The sequence below is a fragment of the Chrysemys picta genome, chromosome 8 (assembly GCF_011386835.1).
Source record: "Chrysemys picta bellii isolate R12L10 chromosome 8, ASM1138683v2, whole genome shotgun sequence".
Classification (NCBI taxonomy): Eukaryota; Metazoa; Chordata; order Testudines; family Emydidae; genus Chrysemys; species Chrysemys picta.
This window is the reverse complement of record NC_088798.1, coordinates 102791533-102809093: the sequence shown is the minus strand read 5'-3', so window position 1 is coordinate 102809093 and position 17561 is coordinate 102791533. Positions and strand designations below refer to the sequence as shown.

At 46.5% G+C, this 17561-nt stretch overlaps 1 protein-coding gene across 1 annotated transcript; it reads left to right on the top strand.

Annotated features, from left to right (window-relative positions):
* Positions 1-15590: 15590 nt before the first annotated feature.
* On the top strand, positions 15591-17313 carry LOC135973310 (interleukin-8-like). The gene is made up of 4 exons (XM_065556047.1): positions 15591-15696; positions 15909-16035; positions 16125-16205; positions 17101-17313. Exons 1-4 carry the CDS (start codon positions 15642-15644, stop codon positions 17135-17137), a joined length of 300 nt encoding a protein of 99 aa, XP_065412119.1. The 5' UTR covers positions 15591-15641; the 3' UTR covers positions 17138-17313.
* The last annotated feature ends 248 nt before the right edge of the window (positions 17314-17561 follow it).

The following is a 17561-nucleotide window of genomic DNA, read 5'->3' as shown; positions in this document are numbered from 1 at the left end:
TAATGCCAGAATTGGGAGGGGAGATTCTCTTGCCTATGTTGTCTAGGTGGTCAGGCTACATGTTCCGAACAATCCCTGCTGGCTTTAAAATCTAAGAAGCTATTAATGAAACCCAATTTATGGATAACAGGGTCAAAATCCTGATATGAAGATTTTGGCCTGGTGATTTCCTAGTTCAGCAGATGCATCAAACTTCCTGACCTTTCCAGCAATCCAGGACTCCTCACAATCACAATACAACACCAGCAGCTATACTCTGGTGTTTGATCTATGACCACTAAAAACCTGGGCAGAACTTTCCATTTTGCCTTGTGCTGTGGGCTAGATTTGTTGCAAAACAAACATTTTAGCAAAAATACAACAAAGTATTTATGAACAGTCTTGTGATTAGACCCAGCAGAATGACGTTGCTGGTATCCGTGGAACAGCTGCTAGAGCAGGGGTGGGCAAACTAGGGCCCGTGGGCCAGATCTGCCCCACCGGCCGTTTTCAGCCAGCCCTCGAGCTCCTGCTGGGGAGTGGGGTCTGGGGCTTGCCCCGCTCCAGCACTCCAGCCGGGGAGCAGGGTCGGGGGCTGCTCCACGCTGCTTCTGGAAGCAGCAGCATGGACCAGCTCCGGCTCCTACGTGTAGGGGCAGCCAGGGGGCTCCACTCTGCACGGTGCCCCCACCAAGCGCTGCCCCCACAGCTCCTATTGGCTGGGAAGGGCCAATGAGAGCTGCAGGGGCGGCGAACACAGATGGGGCAACGTGCCGAGCTGCCTGGCCATCACGCCACGTAGGAGCCAGAGGGGGAAATACGCCGCTGCTTCCGGAAGCCGCTTGAGGTAAGCGCAGGCCAGAGCCTGCACCCCTGCCAGCGCCCCAGCCCTGATCCCCCTCCTGCACTCCAAACCCCTTGATCCCAGCCCGGAGCCTCCTCCTGCACCTCAAACCCCTCATGCCCAGCCCCACCCCAGAGCCCTCAGCCCCCCTCCCGCACCCTGAACTCCTCATTTCTGGCCCCACACTGGAGCCTGTGTGAGCATTCATGGCTCGCCATACGATTTCTATTCCCAGATGCGGCCCTCGGACCAAAAAGTTCGCCCACCCCTGTGCTACAGCTATGGAAGGATGGGGGAAATGCACAACCCTAGGCCTGTCTGTCCCAGAAGACAGAGCTCTGGCCTGTAGAGGCAGGCTGCAGCTTACGAGGATATATTACGTTTACATAAAAATAATTTAGTTGTCAGAGACAAGCTCTCCCTGTTTTAAACACCAACAACTCCGCAGTATTTGCTACTTGTTTATTCATTTGGACACAGAGATTCATTTGTGCAACTTTATTTGTCAGCATATTTGCAGAAAGCAAACCAGCCGTATAAATACCAGCACAAATGCAGACTCCCAGGAGTAGGTGCCCCGGAAGGACTGTCATGGCCATTATGAAAAGCGCTCTCTCTTTTTTATTCATAGGAAAGATTAGTCAAGCAACTGCTAATCGGGAACAAACCAGCAACAATCCCAACCTGTTTGTGGATAGTTCAAACAGAATAAAGGAATACCAAGTGATAAAGTTTAGCTCAGCCAATAAGATTAGAATAAAATCAAAGCCATGTGACTTGGGTAAATAATCCCATGGGGTCTCTAGCAAATCACAAAGAGCAAATACCCACTTTCTGAGACTGTGAAAGCTGCCAACGGGATTTGGATGCCAGTTTCCATTCAAATGCATCAAATCCCTTAGACAGCTCTGACACTCTCAGCCATAGTGACCAACCTGCCAGCAATCCATAGATTAACACTTTTTTACGCAACCACTCAGTTACAAATAAGAACACACTCAAACAGAAAGAATCAAGCCTTGCTCATTCAGAATTTGCAAACGGGGGAAAAACCCTTCTGAACTCACAATTCCCCCCCCCCCCCCCCATAATGCACTCAGCTCTAATGGTGAGTCACACAGAAAGAATGCAATGACTGAGAACCAGCAGCAAGTGTAGAATAAACTATCAGAGTTTTTAAATGGCAAAGTTACTAATCATTTAGAGAGAGGAGAAGGTGATAGACCCACATGATCAGAGTTGTTGGGTGAAGAAAAAACCCAGGAAGTCTTACCCCATTCAGAATGTAGCAAGAGGCCATTTGCACCACAGGAGGTACATTTCTGTGCTCAGACAGCTATTGATCAGAGGATGACCATGTGACATTGGCTCAGATGTTAAGGACAAATAGGCCATTCAGGGTAGGTCTGGGGTATAATCAGTATATAGCACAAGAGACTAATGACGGTACAGTAGAACCTCAGAGAGATACAAACACCAGAGTTATGAACTGACCAGTCAACCACATCCCTCATTTGGAACCAGAAGTACACACTCAGGCAGCAGCAGAGACCGAACCTCTATCCCCCACCAAACACAATACAGTACTGTGTTAAACTATTTTAAAAAAAGGGAAAACAGCATTTTTCTTCTGCATAGTAAAGTGTCAAGCTGTATTAAGTCAATGTTCAGTTGTAAAAACTTGTGAAAGAACCACCACAACATTTTGTTCAGAGTTATGAACATTTCAGAGTTACGGCCAACCTCCATTCCCGTTCATAACTCTGAGGTTCTATTGTAGATTTAAAATTAACAAGCACATAATTAAGAGAAAGAGGCACATTAATTAAATTAGCAAAAAAAAAAGCTTTAAAAGAGGTATTCTAATGAGAATTCTGGATATAGGATGAAAGCAACAGTTTCAGACTACTTTAAGGCAACAGTTCTCAGCCAGGGGTATGTGTACCCCTGGGGGTACTCAGTCTTCCAGGGAGGTACATCAACTCATCTAGGTATTTGCCAAGTTTTACTACAGACTACATAAAAAGCAGTAGGGAAGTCAGTACAAACTAAAATTTCATACAGACAATGACTTGTTTATACTGCTCCATATAATATGTACTGAAATACAAGTACAATATTTATATTCCAATTGATTTTATGAATAGATGGTAAAAATGAGAAAGTAGGCCATTTTTCAGTAATAGTTTGCTGTGACACTTTTGTATATTTCTGTCGGAGTTTGTAAGCAAGTAGTTTAAGTGAGGAGAAATTTGGGGGTTCGCAAGACAAATCAGACTCCTGAAAGGGGTACAGTAGTCTGGAAAGGTTAAGAGCCACTGCTTTAAGGGAAATCTAGCTGTTCGCATTAATTTTAATCAACAGGAAGCTTCCAGGCTCAAGGAATTGGAGCCTGGGCTGTGAATAGAGTCATATTCCTTTTGGATTTGGAGGCTGGTTCAGAACAAATCTGTGTCATTGTACGTGGATATTGTACCTTTAAAGTCCCTTCCCTCCTGCAGAATGGAGCTCTTTGGAATCAGTCTGGTTTGTTTGCCAAGGTTTATTCATTGTGAACCCAAACGGTGATGGTGTGGACCCCAAGTCTCCTGTCTTTCCTGCCCTGAAATTGGAAATGCCCTGATAAATGAACCCCACAAGTTTTCAGACCCAACAAGCCAGAAGTAAGTTGATGGTTGTCACAAGTCTTCGTGGTTGCTCCCTTTCATCTCTCACCCCTGAAACTTCAGGTCAGTGCACTCCCAACTCCTTCAAACACCTAGTCCACGACTTGGCCGTGTTCTAGCCCCGCAACGCCATTCCAAGTGATGGAAAACTTGGCCAGATCCCTCCCAGCCAAGAATTCTGTTACTGCAAAGGGGATATCATAGTAGTATAGGGTTGGCTTACCAGGCCCCAGGACAGAGCATGCAGACACAGGCCCCAGGGTCAGAGGTGCTGGAAGTAGGGGTGCTGCACACCCCCTGGCTTGAAGTGGTTTCCATTATATACCGGGTTTGCAGTTTGGTTCAATGGCTCTCAGCACCTACACTAGAAAAATTGTTCCAGGACCTCTGCCCAGGGTTTGATGGGTGTGTTTGAGATGAGGATATGGCTAGAACTCTCCCTGCTCCAGCTACTCTGGCCTGCAGAGGAGCCCATAGGTGACTGGAAAGATCACTGCTCAGTAGATTAAGGGGAACTGCTTGTGATGCAATGGAGTACTAAGGCTTAAGATCTCTAAGATCAGAAAGTAGAGCAGAAGGAAGCTGGATGGATGATACCCAAGATGAATTAGTTATGAGCAGAAAAACTGAACACACACAAACTCTTCAAATCCAGATAAAGGTATAAAAGGTTGTGAAGTAAATCTGTGGAATTGTGCCTAATTGCTGCCCTGATAGCTTCTGGGGGGACATATTTTTGATAAACTATTAGCGAGGTATGATAAGTGGTGTTCAAAAAAGGTGAACTAATTCAGGGCCTCCTCTGCTGAGCACACAGCCCCCACTCTAAGTCTCTTCCAATCGGTGCCGCAAGCCTGGGAGGGGAGGAGAATTAGAGCAGCGCCGGCGTGCTTAGCAGAGGAGAGCTGGGGCGGGCTCCCCGGGCGAGGTTAGCTGCCGCAGGGGCGGATGGGGTTAGCTGCCGCGGGGGGGCTCCCCGGGCAGGGTTAGCTGCCATGGAGGGGGGCCTTGCAAGGGAGGGGTAGCTGCGAGGGGGGGGCTCCCTGGGTGGGGGGAGGGTGGGTTAGCTGCCGCGGCGGGTGGGGTTAGCTCAAGTTGCTATGGGGGCGGGGGCACGCGGGCGCAAGGTGCACTGGCCCTGAACTAATTAAGACAGGAAAAGAGGAGTTAGTGACTAGGCAGGATTGATTTGTCTTTAGTGTATGAAAACCTCAAGTGTGCCATTAACCAATGGCCTTGTACCAGTAATTGTGTAGGGAACGGAGAGCCAAGGAAAAGTGGCATGAACATGTGCACTAGATAACAGAAATGGCCAGCCTGCACCTCCTATTGTGAAATACAGACATTGCTGGGTATGTGATGCCTATATGCTCTGTATTATCAGTAGCAGTGGTCTTCTGGTGGGCCAGCACTTTTTGCCAGATTTCCAGCCCCAGACCATGAAGTCTGGCTTCCTCCATTCAGGTATGTGACAGGGCGGAGGTTAATGGCTAGGATGCAAATGCACATAAACATCGCTGGCAATGATGCCCTCCCCAGAATGGATACCTTCCAGGACACTGGCATGGAGCAGTATCTCGAGAGGTGAAGATAGGATTTGGGTGGTTTTTTTGGACGACTGTCCAGTAGATACATAGGGTCTGATCCAAAGCCCTTTGAAATTACTGGCCCATAATGGGTATAGCATTTGAAATATTGGTTTGTATTTGGCAAGGCAAATCAAACTATCGGCTCCTTTATTTATTTTTATTAGTATCTTGTCAACCATTTCCTGCATTCGGAGTCTAAATGAAGCTTCAGGAGCTGGTGGAAAGCCCATCAACCTGCAACAAGCGCCACAGGAAATGTCACCAAGATGGGGGTGTTAACCACAGCTCAGGCGAGCCAAATGATTTACAAAAAACACTTATAAGCACTCCCCTGGCTAGCAGTAAGTCTACATTGTGCAAAGACCATTAGTACTGTTACGTAAAATTGATAAACAGCATTGAGAGACACCAACATCTCCTTGAATGGATTAAAGTTAATATTTTAATAATTTTCCCCCTTGTCACAAGCACATGGAAGACAGCTTAGAGCCCACATTTAGTGTTAATTAATATCTGCATTGCAATAATGCTGACAAGCCAATCAGATTGTGGCCTCATCGTGCAAGGTGCTGTACAAACACATAGAAAATGCTAGTCCCGGTCTCAAAGAGTTTACAATCCATGAGTCCTTGAATTAGCTTGGCAGGGTGCTTTAGATCAGGACAGATTTGAACAAGGAGCACAGGGAAATTTGTCCAGTACCCGACCACCACTATCAACAGTTATGTGTCTCTGACCACAGATCTCAAAGCACTTGACCCAAAGAGAACTTTCCTTTGTAAAGGACCGTCATTTTCTATCTGTGTGTACAGTGCCTACCACAATGGGACTTCGGCCTGTATGAATATTGTATCGGCCTGTATGAACAGTGCACTGTAAATCTGGGCTTTCAGTTGCTGGACCCGGTCTCACAGCCATGCTAATGCGCCCATACTGCATGACACAGACCTTGTGACTCAAGTCTGTGATCTGAGCTGTGTCCACACTGCAAAATGACAGGGCTTGAACCCAAGTCACAGCAGCACTCGGGCTGTGACCCACCCCACTAGCAGGATGCTAGAACCCAGGGCATGAGTGCTTGCTGACCTGAATCAGGCTGAAATGTGTGGATGGGAGGGGGTCTTGGGCTCAAACCTGTGACAACCTGGGCTTAGTACGCAGTGTAGACATACATCTTAAGTGCTACCACAAAGTGTTAATAAGTCTCATTACCTCCCCGCCCACACACACAATTTACAGATGGGAAAACTGAGGCATGGGGCAAGGTGACTTCCCCAAGGGCACACAGCAGAGCAGTTGCAGAGCCATGAAGAGAATCCAGGGCTTCTGAGTCCCAAGCCAGTGCTTTACCCATTGAACCACATTGCATCCCACTAAAATGAAAGTGGGGGTGGGGTGAAAGAACAAAAAACTTGTCTCAGCTAAAGTGTTATTTTCAAATACAAAATCAAAACCTCTGGGGAAAGAGAGGCCACATGACAGCCTCTGCAACATTCATTAAGCAGCCACTCACCTGGTCCAGAATTTCCCCGTTTCCACTGAAGTTTAAATTTGGCACCAGACTTTCCACCACCGACGCTCACTCTTCCCCGCTTTTCTGTAGCTAACGAAGCCTGAGTTATGCAGCGTCGCAACCGCTGAGTGGCAGGTTTCAACCTGAGAGAGGAAACGTCAGAGATCTGCTCTCAGAATGGCTAGCAAGGTGGTAATGTCACTGGGGTACTTGTGTCACTGTGGTGTGGGGCATGTTTGGGGCTCTCAAATGGGTTTGTTCTTTCTGAGTATTAGTCATTAAACAAACAAACAAAAAATTCTACCACCACCTTAAAAATTTGTATATAAAATACTTTTCTGTTGGAGTTAGAGACTCTGAATGTGAGATGTATTATGGGACTAAATAAATGCATCACCCCACATTTGCTGAGGGATGGACTAGAAAGGATTTAAGTTCTTTCCATCTACAAATTTCATTTTCTTGCTTGAATTAAAAATATTGTCATTCACTACATATTCCTCATTTACAAGTAAAATTGGAAACATTTTATTTCCATCTCTTTACAAACCTGCACATCAAAATATGACTGATAAAATCATAAATAGCCAAGAGGATAAACTTTACCATCAGCAAACACAATAGCTTAGAAAGGCTTAATTCTAAATGCCTCTCTTCGAATGTTGAAACAGTAATGGTTATCTTTTTAAAATACTGTTTAAATTCTTTATGCATAGGTATGTTCAGGGATGGAGGGCAGTGTCTGTGCACTGAACAGCAGAACAACAACAACAACAACAAAACGACTGGACTGAAGGATTTAAAAAAAAAAATGATAGAAATACTTCCTACTAGCAGTTCTTGTGAAACTACAGAAATGATGCAAGTCTCTTTGGGCCCCTCTTTCAACACTTCAAAGCATAATCAAAGTTGCATTCCCTTTGAAATATCTTATTATATTATAGTGTTTACCAGCATGGAGGACTCAAATACTGTCTGAATCCTAAAAAAAGGACAAAGATTCTTAACTAACTCAAAGACTGTAAATAGAACGGAGAACTCTCTCTTTGCATCATTGGGGTGTCCTCCGACTGCCCTGCCTCCAGGGAACACGGCTTTTTCCCCTGGCCTGACACCAAAGCCTTGACACGCTGAGGAGGGGCTGCAGTCACCCAGACAGCTCTTGTTTCTACATGAGATACTGTCTGGGTCCCAATTATACACTGTTCAGTCTCTAACAGGAGTTTCTGCTCCCTGGCACCCTTCTCTGCATGGCCAACTCCTGCTCGCGCATTGAGCACTGCTGTTCCTCATGCTCTGCCTCCACACTAGAACGGGCTAATTCTTGCTCTGGTTTTATTCTCAGTTTGACAGAATTCTGCCCAGAAGTGCTTCTGTTCTCCAGCTCTCGTCAACAGCTTTTCAAGCTATCCCTGTGAGCTCTGAAAAGGAGACGAAAGCTTCCCCTCATCTCCTCATAGCTGTCTCAACACAAATGTCCTGTTCCCCACATTCCTTTTCCGAACCACCATTGGCTTTCCCCATCCTAAGTTGCTCCAGGTTCAGGTTGTTGCCGATCTCCTCCCACTCAGGACTGGGATACCACACCAGTCTCTTACCAAGGTCACCAGTCACAGAACATCTCTTACTACCCCAGCACATAGCTGAACTCTCCATCCTTGTATCCCCCTCCTCCTCCTCTATGGGGGGTAGACCCGCAGCATTTCCCCATGCACACGAGATGTGTTCAGGGAGCTGCCCGTCCATCTTCTTTGCCAAAATCCAAAGTCCACAAGGCCTTCCACTGACACTCCTTCCAGCCTCACTGGTACCACATATGGCAGAGTCCTGGTGCCGTTCAGAGAGGACCCTAGGCTACAAACCTGGCTAGACTAGTAGCCCCGCTAATTGCGCTTCATTATTGGGCATTCGTACTTGATCTGCCCAGGCCTGCTGAACCCTGAAGTGCACCAGTGGACTTCCTCAGCTGTCCCCAAAAGTGATTCTGTGAAATCGTAGGACTGACCAAAGCCCTGGCAGCTACTGTGCATTCCCATTTTGGGCTACTCAGTACTCTCTCCTGAAGAGCTTCCCTGCAACTCCCGAGCTTGGGGGATCCTCTCTTCCAGTCTTCCCCTCCTACTCCACCATGCCACCCGGCTCCTTCAGCCTCCAAAAAGGCTTGTACTCTCTTGATCACCTCACCCACGGAGGCTGGCTGGAATCCCCTTCAAGAAGTGCTCATGGACCAAGTGATCCTAGGTTTTCTCTAGGAAATTAGTCTCTGGGCATAACCACTGGAGAGCAAGGTCCCAAAACCTCTAAGACACTAACCAGGTTTGTGCTCTACTCCCTGCAGGAAGGGTTCAGCCTGGCAAAAGTTGCAGGGAACACCAGGCTAGGGACCAGCTGCCCCAAGCAAACCTCCCCAACACAAGCCAAAATCCCAGGAGCCATCGACCCAGCTGCTTCCGCAACCAGTCCTGTTGCTGGAAGTAGGCCTTCTGCAACTACTACTGAGCAGCAAATTGTGCCTCTTGCTATTTCTGCAGGCTCCCTCCTTCAATTGCAGGAGCAAGATCTGGGTCTGTTGCTCCATCTTTCCTGATTAACCAAAGTGGGTGGGGTGTCAGTTAGTACTCACAGGTTTCAATTTCCCCTCCATGCAAGGAGCCTATCAGCTGCCTGCATGCGCCACTACATGTTCTAGCACTTCCTTGCAGCACTGGGGGATGAAACAGCCACCTGGCCTCGGTTTCTCAGCTGGTTAGCCTCCAACCCTTCTAGGTTGCAGAATCTTAGCCCTCCAGCTACGTCGCTTACAGTTCTACCCCTTCCAGGGCACTCAAACTCCCAGACAAATGAAACAGCATAAATATAAACTCTTCCATTTCCTCTAGGAGATCTGCTAGGCACCAGTTTTTCCCCAGTCCCTGGCTAGTTGTTTTGATTGCAGTGAGCACATCTGCTCCCTCCCCCCCTCCCCCCATCCCCCTCCCCACTGAGTAGGAGTCTTCTTTTTAAGCTCTTCCCTGGTTGCCTGGCTGCTGTTCCAGGTGTTTCAATGTGGGCTGCATGTGCTCCATTAGAGACAGGAATCTACAGAATACAGAGGTGCAATTAGTGACATGGAAGTATGGCTGCCCACCCCTTTTCATGAGCAAGGAGACATCCACCCAAAACACAGACTCTTCCATACATCCTTATGGAGAGAACAAATCTGTCCTCCTGGTTTTTACACAACTCGGATTGCTCTTTTCCGCCCCCCAAAAAATTGGGTGAAATCTGGGAGCCATTTGAATTCAATGGGAGATTTTCAATTGACTTCAGTGGAGCCAGAATCTCACCCTTTAGCCTTATGTTCTCCCTATATCTCCCAAAATAAAACATTCCACTTACTGAAGAGGAAAACACAAACACACATTAATATCTGTTCTCCCAGATTTCTGCACATCTCCCAAACTGAAAATGGAAATGCTTAGAGCTAAGCACATGCCTAATGATTTGTAGGAGCCTGGCCATTTCGACTATCATGGGCCGGCGAGGCAAGCTTCCAGGTGTTTTAGGGGGTGTTAAAAATCTTGCAAAGGGAATTGAACAGACATTTACGATTTGAGGATCGGGGAACCGGAAGAGGAAATGGAAATTGAGAGAGGGGCACATTTGCCTTGTCTGTCATGAAGCACTGCATGTACATTTTCACTAATTATAGTTGACATGATCTACTGGAAAACCCATGAACTAGCAGAGGAAGTTTAACCTTCAGAAGTGTTAACCACTAAAGGATGACGCTTAAAAACAATTGTACTTCAGAGATTGCATAAAAAAAAAAACCACATTCATATCCAGAATAATCTCCAGCCTCCTCCACTGTGTAACTAGAATTCATATTTGAGATTTCAGCAGAAATTCCATTCATAAAGGCATAGGCTACCAGCAATCTGCCTGACGGCACAAAGTTAACAAGACCTTAGTCCTCCTAGGAGGAAAGAGGAAACTTTGAAAGAAGCATCGAAATGACCTGCAACTCTGTTGACTTGTGCAACAGGTCTTGTTACCAAGCAGAACTCTTGCTCCATAGCCATAGCTCTGGCTGGATGGGAGAACTGCAGGGAACAAGTAAGGAAACTGGGAAGTGGTTGATAATTTTTTTTATTTTTTAAAAGAGATGCTCCACTGTGGTATCAGCAGACACTGTGCCGAGGAGGTGCTGTTTTCCAGAAGAAAGAAGTTCTGCTCACTTGTTGTCATTAATGCTCCAGTTGCCCTTTTTAGGTAAGGACTGGGGCTGTTAATTACAGTGCCTTGTCCAAATGCTCATTCAAGTTCTGCTCACATAAACGCCCCGGCCCTATTGTATCAGTTGTGCGCATACGGCGTTCCTAAATCCCCGCTCTAAACCATGGCATATGATGTTTCTGTGCAGTTATACAGCTGCCAAATTTCACCCCAGAAATGATGCCTTCATCTTAGCGTTGGGCAAAGTGACCCCCCCAAGGCCGAATTTGTACATCAGTCGGCTGCAGAGGTAAAGCATGGTGGGATCCTGCAGGGAGAAAAAGACTTCGATGGAGGGGACTCTGTAAAAAGATGCACCATGCAAGTACGCCTTGCCTTACTGTGCCCCATATGGCAGCTTGCTTTGATCAGGACAAGAAGAAACCAAACACCTTAATTAACAGAAGAAGTCAGTTTCCCTTTTAACAAAGTCCCATAAAGAAGCACTTGAACAACAATTTAAAGTCCTTACCTCCAAGCCCAGGTCTTATGTTCTGGGTAAACCAGAAGTTCAAAAGAAAGGCTCTGGGTCTGGTCAGATCAATCTCCAGGTAGCTAGGCTCACCTTTCCTTGCCAGTTGTGCAGCTTCTGGTCTCCCCAGTCAGTTTCCTCACCTTAAATAGAGTAGCCTGTCGGGTGGAGCAGGGAGCTTCCTTGATTATATGCAGGGGATTCTGATTGCAGCTCACGGCTGGCCCTTAAAGGGTCACGTGCTCCGTTACAGGCTCATATTAAAATAAAGGCTAGCAAGGGCTCTTCCGTCTCCCAACAAGCTTTTGGTTTAGACGCAGAGAGCCTAAAATTAAAGTGACTACAGCAGATAAGGCAAAATACTTGCCAACATAGGATAACAGTGGGTCAGCATCCTTTCAGAATCATGTAGCTAGCCCCATGGTAATGAACAGATACAGGAACTAGCGAAGTTGAAAATTCCTGGTCACTTCTGAGAACCTCTAGCTTTGCACATGGATGTTCACAAAGGGAAAACTGATCTCTTAGTGCAGTGGGAAGTAAGAGTTCGGAGCAGGACTCAATTTCAGAAGATCTCCCCCAGCTGAGGAATTCAAGGTCCCTCATCAGTTGCCCCCACAATTGAAAACCACTCCTGTTTAGAAGGCAGATGAAACTAATGTGACTAATACAGCATAACTACTGCTCCAACAGTGCAAAATCTGCATATCTTCGGTGCAATTGTCTGCTAGGAAGGTGCATCATGTATTTCAATAAAGGAGCCTTTAGATTACAGAAATCTGAAGGCACGTTCTGCCTGAAATTTAGACAACATAAGTCACAGGATGAAGGTTTAAATGATCAGCCAAATCACAGTATTTAGTAGAATTGTAACTAGGTTTCAGTGGTGCGATTTACAAATTCTGGCAATGCATTCATTTCGGATTTTCTGTTGAGGCTATGGTAATGATGGCTGAAATTTCAAAAGGGTCAAAGAGAAATGAGATGAAGACTGGTACTTCTTAACGTTCACCTCTGCCATAACACTAAGCCCACAAAACTTGATGCCAAATTCTGGGCAATGGAAAAAGGGAAGTTCCTTTTTCAAGACAGTGCTGAGTTTTATGCAGGGCCGGCTCCAGGCACCCAAGCACATGCTTGGGGCGGCACCTGGTAAGGGGCGGCGGGGGGAGGGGGGGAGGGGGGAGGGGGGAGCACGCGCGGCATTCCGCGGGGGAGGGGGGGGCGCTCCGGCGGCGCGGCGCTGGGGGGCGGGCTCCGGTTGCGCGGGGCTCAGCGAGGGGGCAGCATGGGCGCGGCGCTGGAGTAGGGTTCCGGCGGGGGGCGGGCTCCGGCGGCGCGGCGCTGGGGGGGTGGCGGCGCGGGGCTCTGCGCTTCGGGGGGGGTGGGCTCCGGCGCTTGGCGGGGGGGTCGGCGCTTTTTTTTTTGCTGCTTGGGGCAGCAAAAAAGCTAGAGCCGGCCCTGGTTTTATGTGATTTGTCAACATATGAAACATGCCCGATTCTGCTTGCATTACTACCAGTCTCACACCCTATACTCCCTGTACTTGGGAAGATACATATTTTGCTGCGTTTGTTTGGAGGTAAAGGAGAAGCCTTCAGCGCTGTGAATCAGACGAAAAGTAGTGGAAGGGCTGAGCAGCAGTCAGACGTAATCTCCCACAAGGGAGCGATCTGATATTTGACCTGGTCCTCTGAACTTGTACTGGACAACCAGTCAGCAATAGAAGGATTTTTGCTTATCAAATTGGAAAGCCAACATCTAGTCCGGTGTTCTACAGCTTGAGCCAAGTCTATGGGGGGTGAGGGGGAAGAGGGGAAATCTATTTATTTCAGTGGACTTTAGATCAGAATCCTACTAAGCAACTTTTCCAGGATTCACAGAATGAATCTGCAGCTAACAGTTGCCAAGAAAAGCTCTTTCCCCTGACAACTTTAATATTTCCCCCAGTCATTCATTAAACCAAAAACAGACCAGATCGATCCAACAAGTAGGTTTAATAGAAAATAAACACGAATCGGCCCAGAGACATGACCTTTCCCCCTCGTACAGGCTGTGAAGTGGGTAGCAACCATCCAGCAGATTAAAGGTTTGGGCAGGGGCTTTCTGTTTGGATGTTTCTAAGATTTTACAATGATACTCACATCAGGAACACAGCCTCTAGCAATGCTTGGCAGGCGACCCCTATGCAAGGATTTTATGCGGAAAAAATGAAACTTCAGTCAGTGTCAACAGGCAATATTCCTTTATGCCCCAGGACAATGGCCTATTGCTTTTTCACATGTGTTTCGATTTTCATATGCAAGAAGGCTGCAGCCCTCAGTTTCCCAAACACAGAGGAGTCCCACCACCATGGTATTAGGTGTCAGTTATAATCACAAGCCAAACCTCCACACTCGTTAGTCACACTGATGATTTAGAACTTTCAGGAGAATTTGGTTTTCTACAGGAAGTGTGCGCCCGGTCTCCCTAGGGAGAACAGCAATATCCCGACAGGTCCTCAGGACCAAAGGGAAGCTTATGCCCTCCAGCCTCCAAGAGTTCCATCCTTAAGCACTAGATCAGGTCTGATCCTGAACACGGCCAGATTAATCTTTTGTGGGCCCTAGCGCCAGGGCCATGGGCCCACCCCCACTCAGCCTCTCTCCCCCCCCAGGCACCGCCCACAGTCTCTCCGCCCCCCACAATCTCCTACCTCTGCTTTACCTCTTCCTCAGACCCCACCCGCCACTTGCATGGGTGGGGCCTTGGGGTAGAGCACAGGTGAAGGGGGGCTGTAGAGCCACAGTCCGGGTGCTGGGGCCCCTTATGTGTGTGGTCCCAGTGCCATTGCAAACCCGGTACGGATCCTGAACTCTCCTTGCTTCTCTCCCCACAGGCTTCTTTCCTCATCCTGCTACAACCCTTGGTATTAGGTAGGGTCTCATTTCTAACCAAATGACACCTCCATTTACTTACTAAACCAGATAGAAAGCAGTATAAGGAGATAACGCTGCCAAGTTCTATGACTGGCTTCTTCCACAGCGCACCCTAAGCTCTCTCCCAGCTTCTTTGGAGAGCCTACCCCTTTCCTAGCCTCTCATGGAGTGTCTACACAGCAAAGAAAAACCCACGGCACCTTGGGCCACCCAACTTGGGCCTTGGTGTTGTCTCCTCCTGGTGTAGGCTTCTGGGCTCGGGCTGGAGCCTGCGCTCAAGGAGCCCACAGGGTGGGAGGGTCCCAGAACTCAGGCTCCAAGCCCAGAAGACTATACAGCAATGAAACAGCCCCACAGCCCAAGCTACCTGGCACAGGCCAGCTGCAGATATCTAGTTGTTGTGTAGACATACCCTCAGCAGGACCCTACGGCAGATCTTGCTTCCTCTGCTCTCCCCCCCCCCCCCCCCCCTTTGGAGGGAAGGTAGCGGTGCTGGCTTACGTCCTCTAGCTATCTACCCCAGCATCCCAAGCAAGCCTAACCTACAGGCTTCTCTCCGGAGTACATGTTCTAGTCTACCTTACTGCAGAAAGAGGATAGTGCTGGGCCGTTAGAGGGTTGGACAAAATCTATTTAAAGCACTGAAAGCAGGATTCAGAAAATATACACTATTAGCATTGAGAGAAGCATCCCATCTGGTTGCCTACAATAAAATTGATATCACCATCCTTTGAGCCTCCTTGTTTGAGAGCTGGGTTTAGCGAAGTGCACGCCCAGCTTGTTCCAGAGTCCAGTGACTCTGGGATGGAGCTCAGATAATGGTGTTTTACACCTGGGACATCGTTCTTTTTGGACGCTCACGCAGAAGCGGAATGACTTCCAGATCAGCCAGTTTCATGTTCTTAATGAAAGCCTCTGTACCCCCAATAAACTATGTGTCTTCATAACATCTGTACAGCAGCTATAAAAATCAATTACATGGAACAACAGTAGAAACATGTTTAATATATTTTTAGCTGCCTTTAATTCAATTTTACAGTTAATGAGCATGAGCCCACTTCATGCAAACAGCAAATGCATCACAGACCAATGACAATCCATAGACAGTTTGGAAACCACCTGCCTAATCCTCAACCGCCTATGCCAAATCGTACCTGTGGTATTAAATGTATTTTTAAGATTTTTTCCATCCATGAATCACTGGTTGATAAAAAAAAACAAATATTCCACATGAACATGTTCAAAATTTCTCCATTACAGTTCAAATTTAGCATCTGATGTCACAGCCCAACTACTATCATAGCATATTTAAGCTGCTGGGCTCTGTGGTACACCAGTATGAGCTTTAGGTTTGACAACGCAAAGAAACTTGACCAGAAGAGGAAGGAAGATCTTGCAGAAGGATGGTGTACAAGCTCATTGTCACACTTGCAGTCGTTGCTCTAACTTCTTCACACGGTAGGTCCCTTTGACTTGTTTTCATATTCTATTTTGACTGCTGCAGAGCTGCTGTTTTAACGGCACAGACAGCTGGTCCTAAGAGAACGTTTGAAACTTGAACTAGGAAGAATTTTAAATGACATTTGTACGTTGAATTGATGTGCTTACCAAGTGTGCCTCGTTTACTTACCGTCATTTTAACGGATGGAGCTATTTTTCTGTATTTGCAGAATTAACAATGAACGGTGGGAGATGCTCATGCCTTCGAACGACAGATAAGATTGTGTTTGGTCCTAACCAGTTGAAGACGATAGAAATTCTCCCTGCATCTGCCTCGTGTGAAAATGTGGAAATAATGTGAGATTCAAATCTAGTATCAAAAAATAAATTTAAGGGGATCATTTCCAAACACTTCTCTCATGGGTTTTTAATTTATTTTTTTCCAGAGTAAACTTGAAAAGTGGCAGACAAATATGCTTGGATCCCAATGCAAGCCAGATAAGAAATATTTTCCAGCAGCTCATCAAGTAAGAACTACTCCATTTTTTAATCATTGATTGGTATTGAATATTCCTCAGTTTTGGACCAAAATTTCACAAAAATCACAGGGGCCAGCATGCATCAGTGACTCAGAGTGAGGAACTCATGCAGCAGGGAGCCAGTCTCCTTCCATTGTGTTAAAGGAATCCACTGCTAGCACCCGAGAGCTGGTACAAAACAGGAAGCTCTAACTACTTCTGTTCTTGCGCCGTGCAGTAGCATTTGCCTCAAGAGCTGGGGGTGTTGACCCCACTGCACTGGCTTAATTCTAATTTAGGTAATTCTAGCAGCCCACTTGAAACATCCAACTGACACTGAAGGAGCAGTTTATTTTACTACACTTCCTCTCAAACCTGCACAGCGTTGCTGTGTTCTGTTAAAGAGCCAGCAGAACGTCAGAGGGTGAAGAGGCTCTATATGGGCTCACCTTTCAGTGGCGCTACCCTTCTCCATTTGGCAAAAAAATCCATGCGGGCAAAGGAAGTGGTACAGAAAGTAGATGGCCATAGAGTAGGAGACATGATGAGGGGCTTCACCTAAGAACTGTGGAATATTATCAGCAAAAAGGCGTGCAGCATCAATGCAGCTTAAAGCAGATTCTCAGATTTGGATGGTCATAGAACACTCCCGAGACTCAGTCACATTGCTGCGTGAGTGAGGGCAGACGGGGCCAGAGACCATTAAAAGGAAGTCCTCACTGCTCTCTAAGACTCTGGCCCATTTAGGCTGCATCCTCATTGAGACTCTCTCTGTACTGGGATGGGAAAAGGCAATGCCTAGATTTTCAATTTACCTCTAGGATTTTTGCACAGGAAGGACTGTGATCATCCTGGATGAAAGACATTAGACAAGACTACTAAGTGTTACTCTTTTCTTTTACAGGAAGAAGGGAAAGAAAAACGATAAACCCAGAATCTGAATATTTGTCAAGAAAATTATCTGATTTGTGGAGCAGGAGCCTAGGAACTTTACTTGACTTAGTGTTGTGACTCACAAAATGTAATGTTTGAGCCATTGGCTGACAAAGTATATATATATTTTTATTTAATATATTGTGCTGCAAGTGAGCTTTTGAAGTTCAAGAAGATACATTCATTAGAGAACAGATTGTATTTTCTTAATTTCTGTAATATACTGTACTTTATGTTTTATACAATAAATACCAAAGCAACTTTCTGTCTTGGTTTTCTATTGTTGTAGAGAATGTTAAAAATAAAAAGTAATAGATGTTTTCTGCTGATGAGATGAGGAAGGAATTAAACCATGCTGGAACTTTCAAAAATATTCATGGAATTTGGGGGAAGATAAGCCTTTTTCTGGAATAAGAAGTCATTCGGAATGCA

Bases quoted from the DNA above. Each gene is read 5' to 3' on its own strand.
- LOC135973310 (XM_065556047.1), top strand. From the start codon at position 15,642: ATGGTGTACAAGCTCATTGTCACACTTGCAGTCGTTGCTCTAACTTCT. The intron at 16,036-16,124 runs GTGAGATTCAAA...ATTTTTTTCCAG, and splicing joins TGTGAAAATGTGGAAATAAT to AGTAAACTTGAAAAGTGGCA. The intron at 16,206-17,100 runs GTAAGAACTACT...TTTCTTTTACAG, and splicing joins ATTTTCCAGCAGCTCATCAA to GAAGAAGGGAAAGAAAAACG.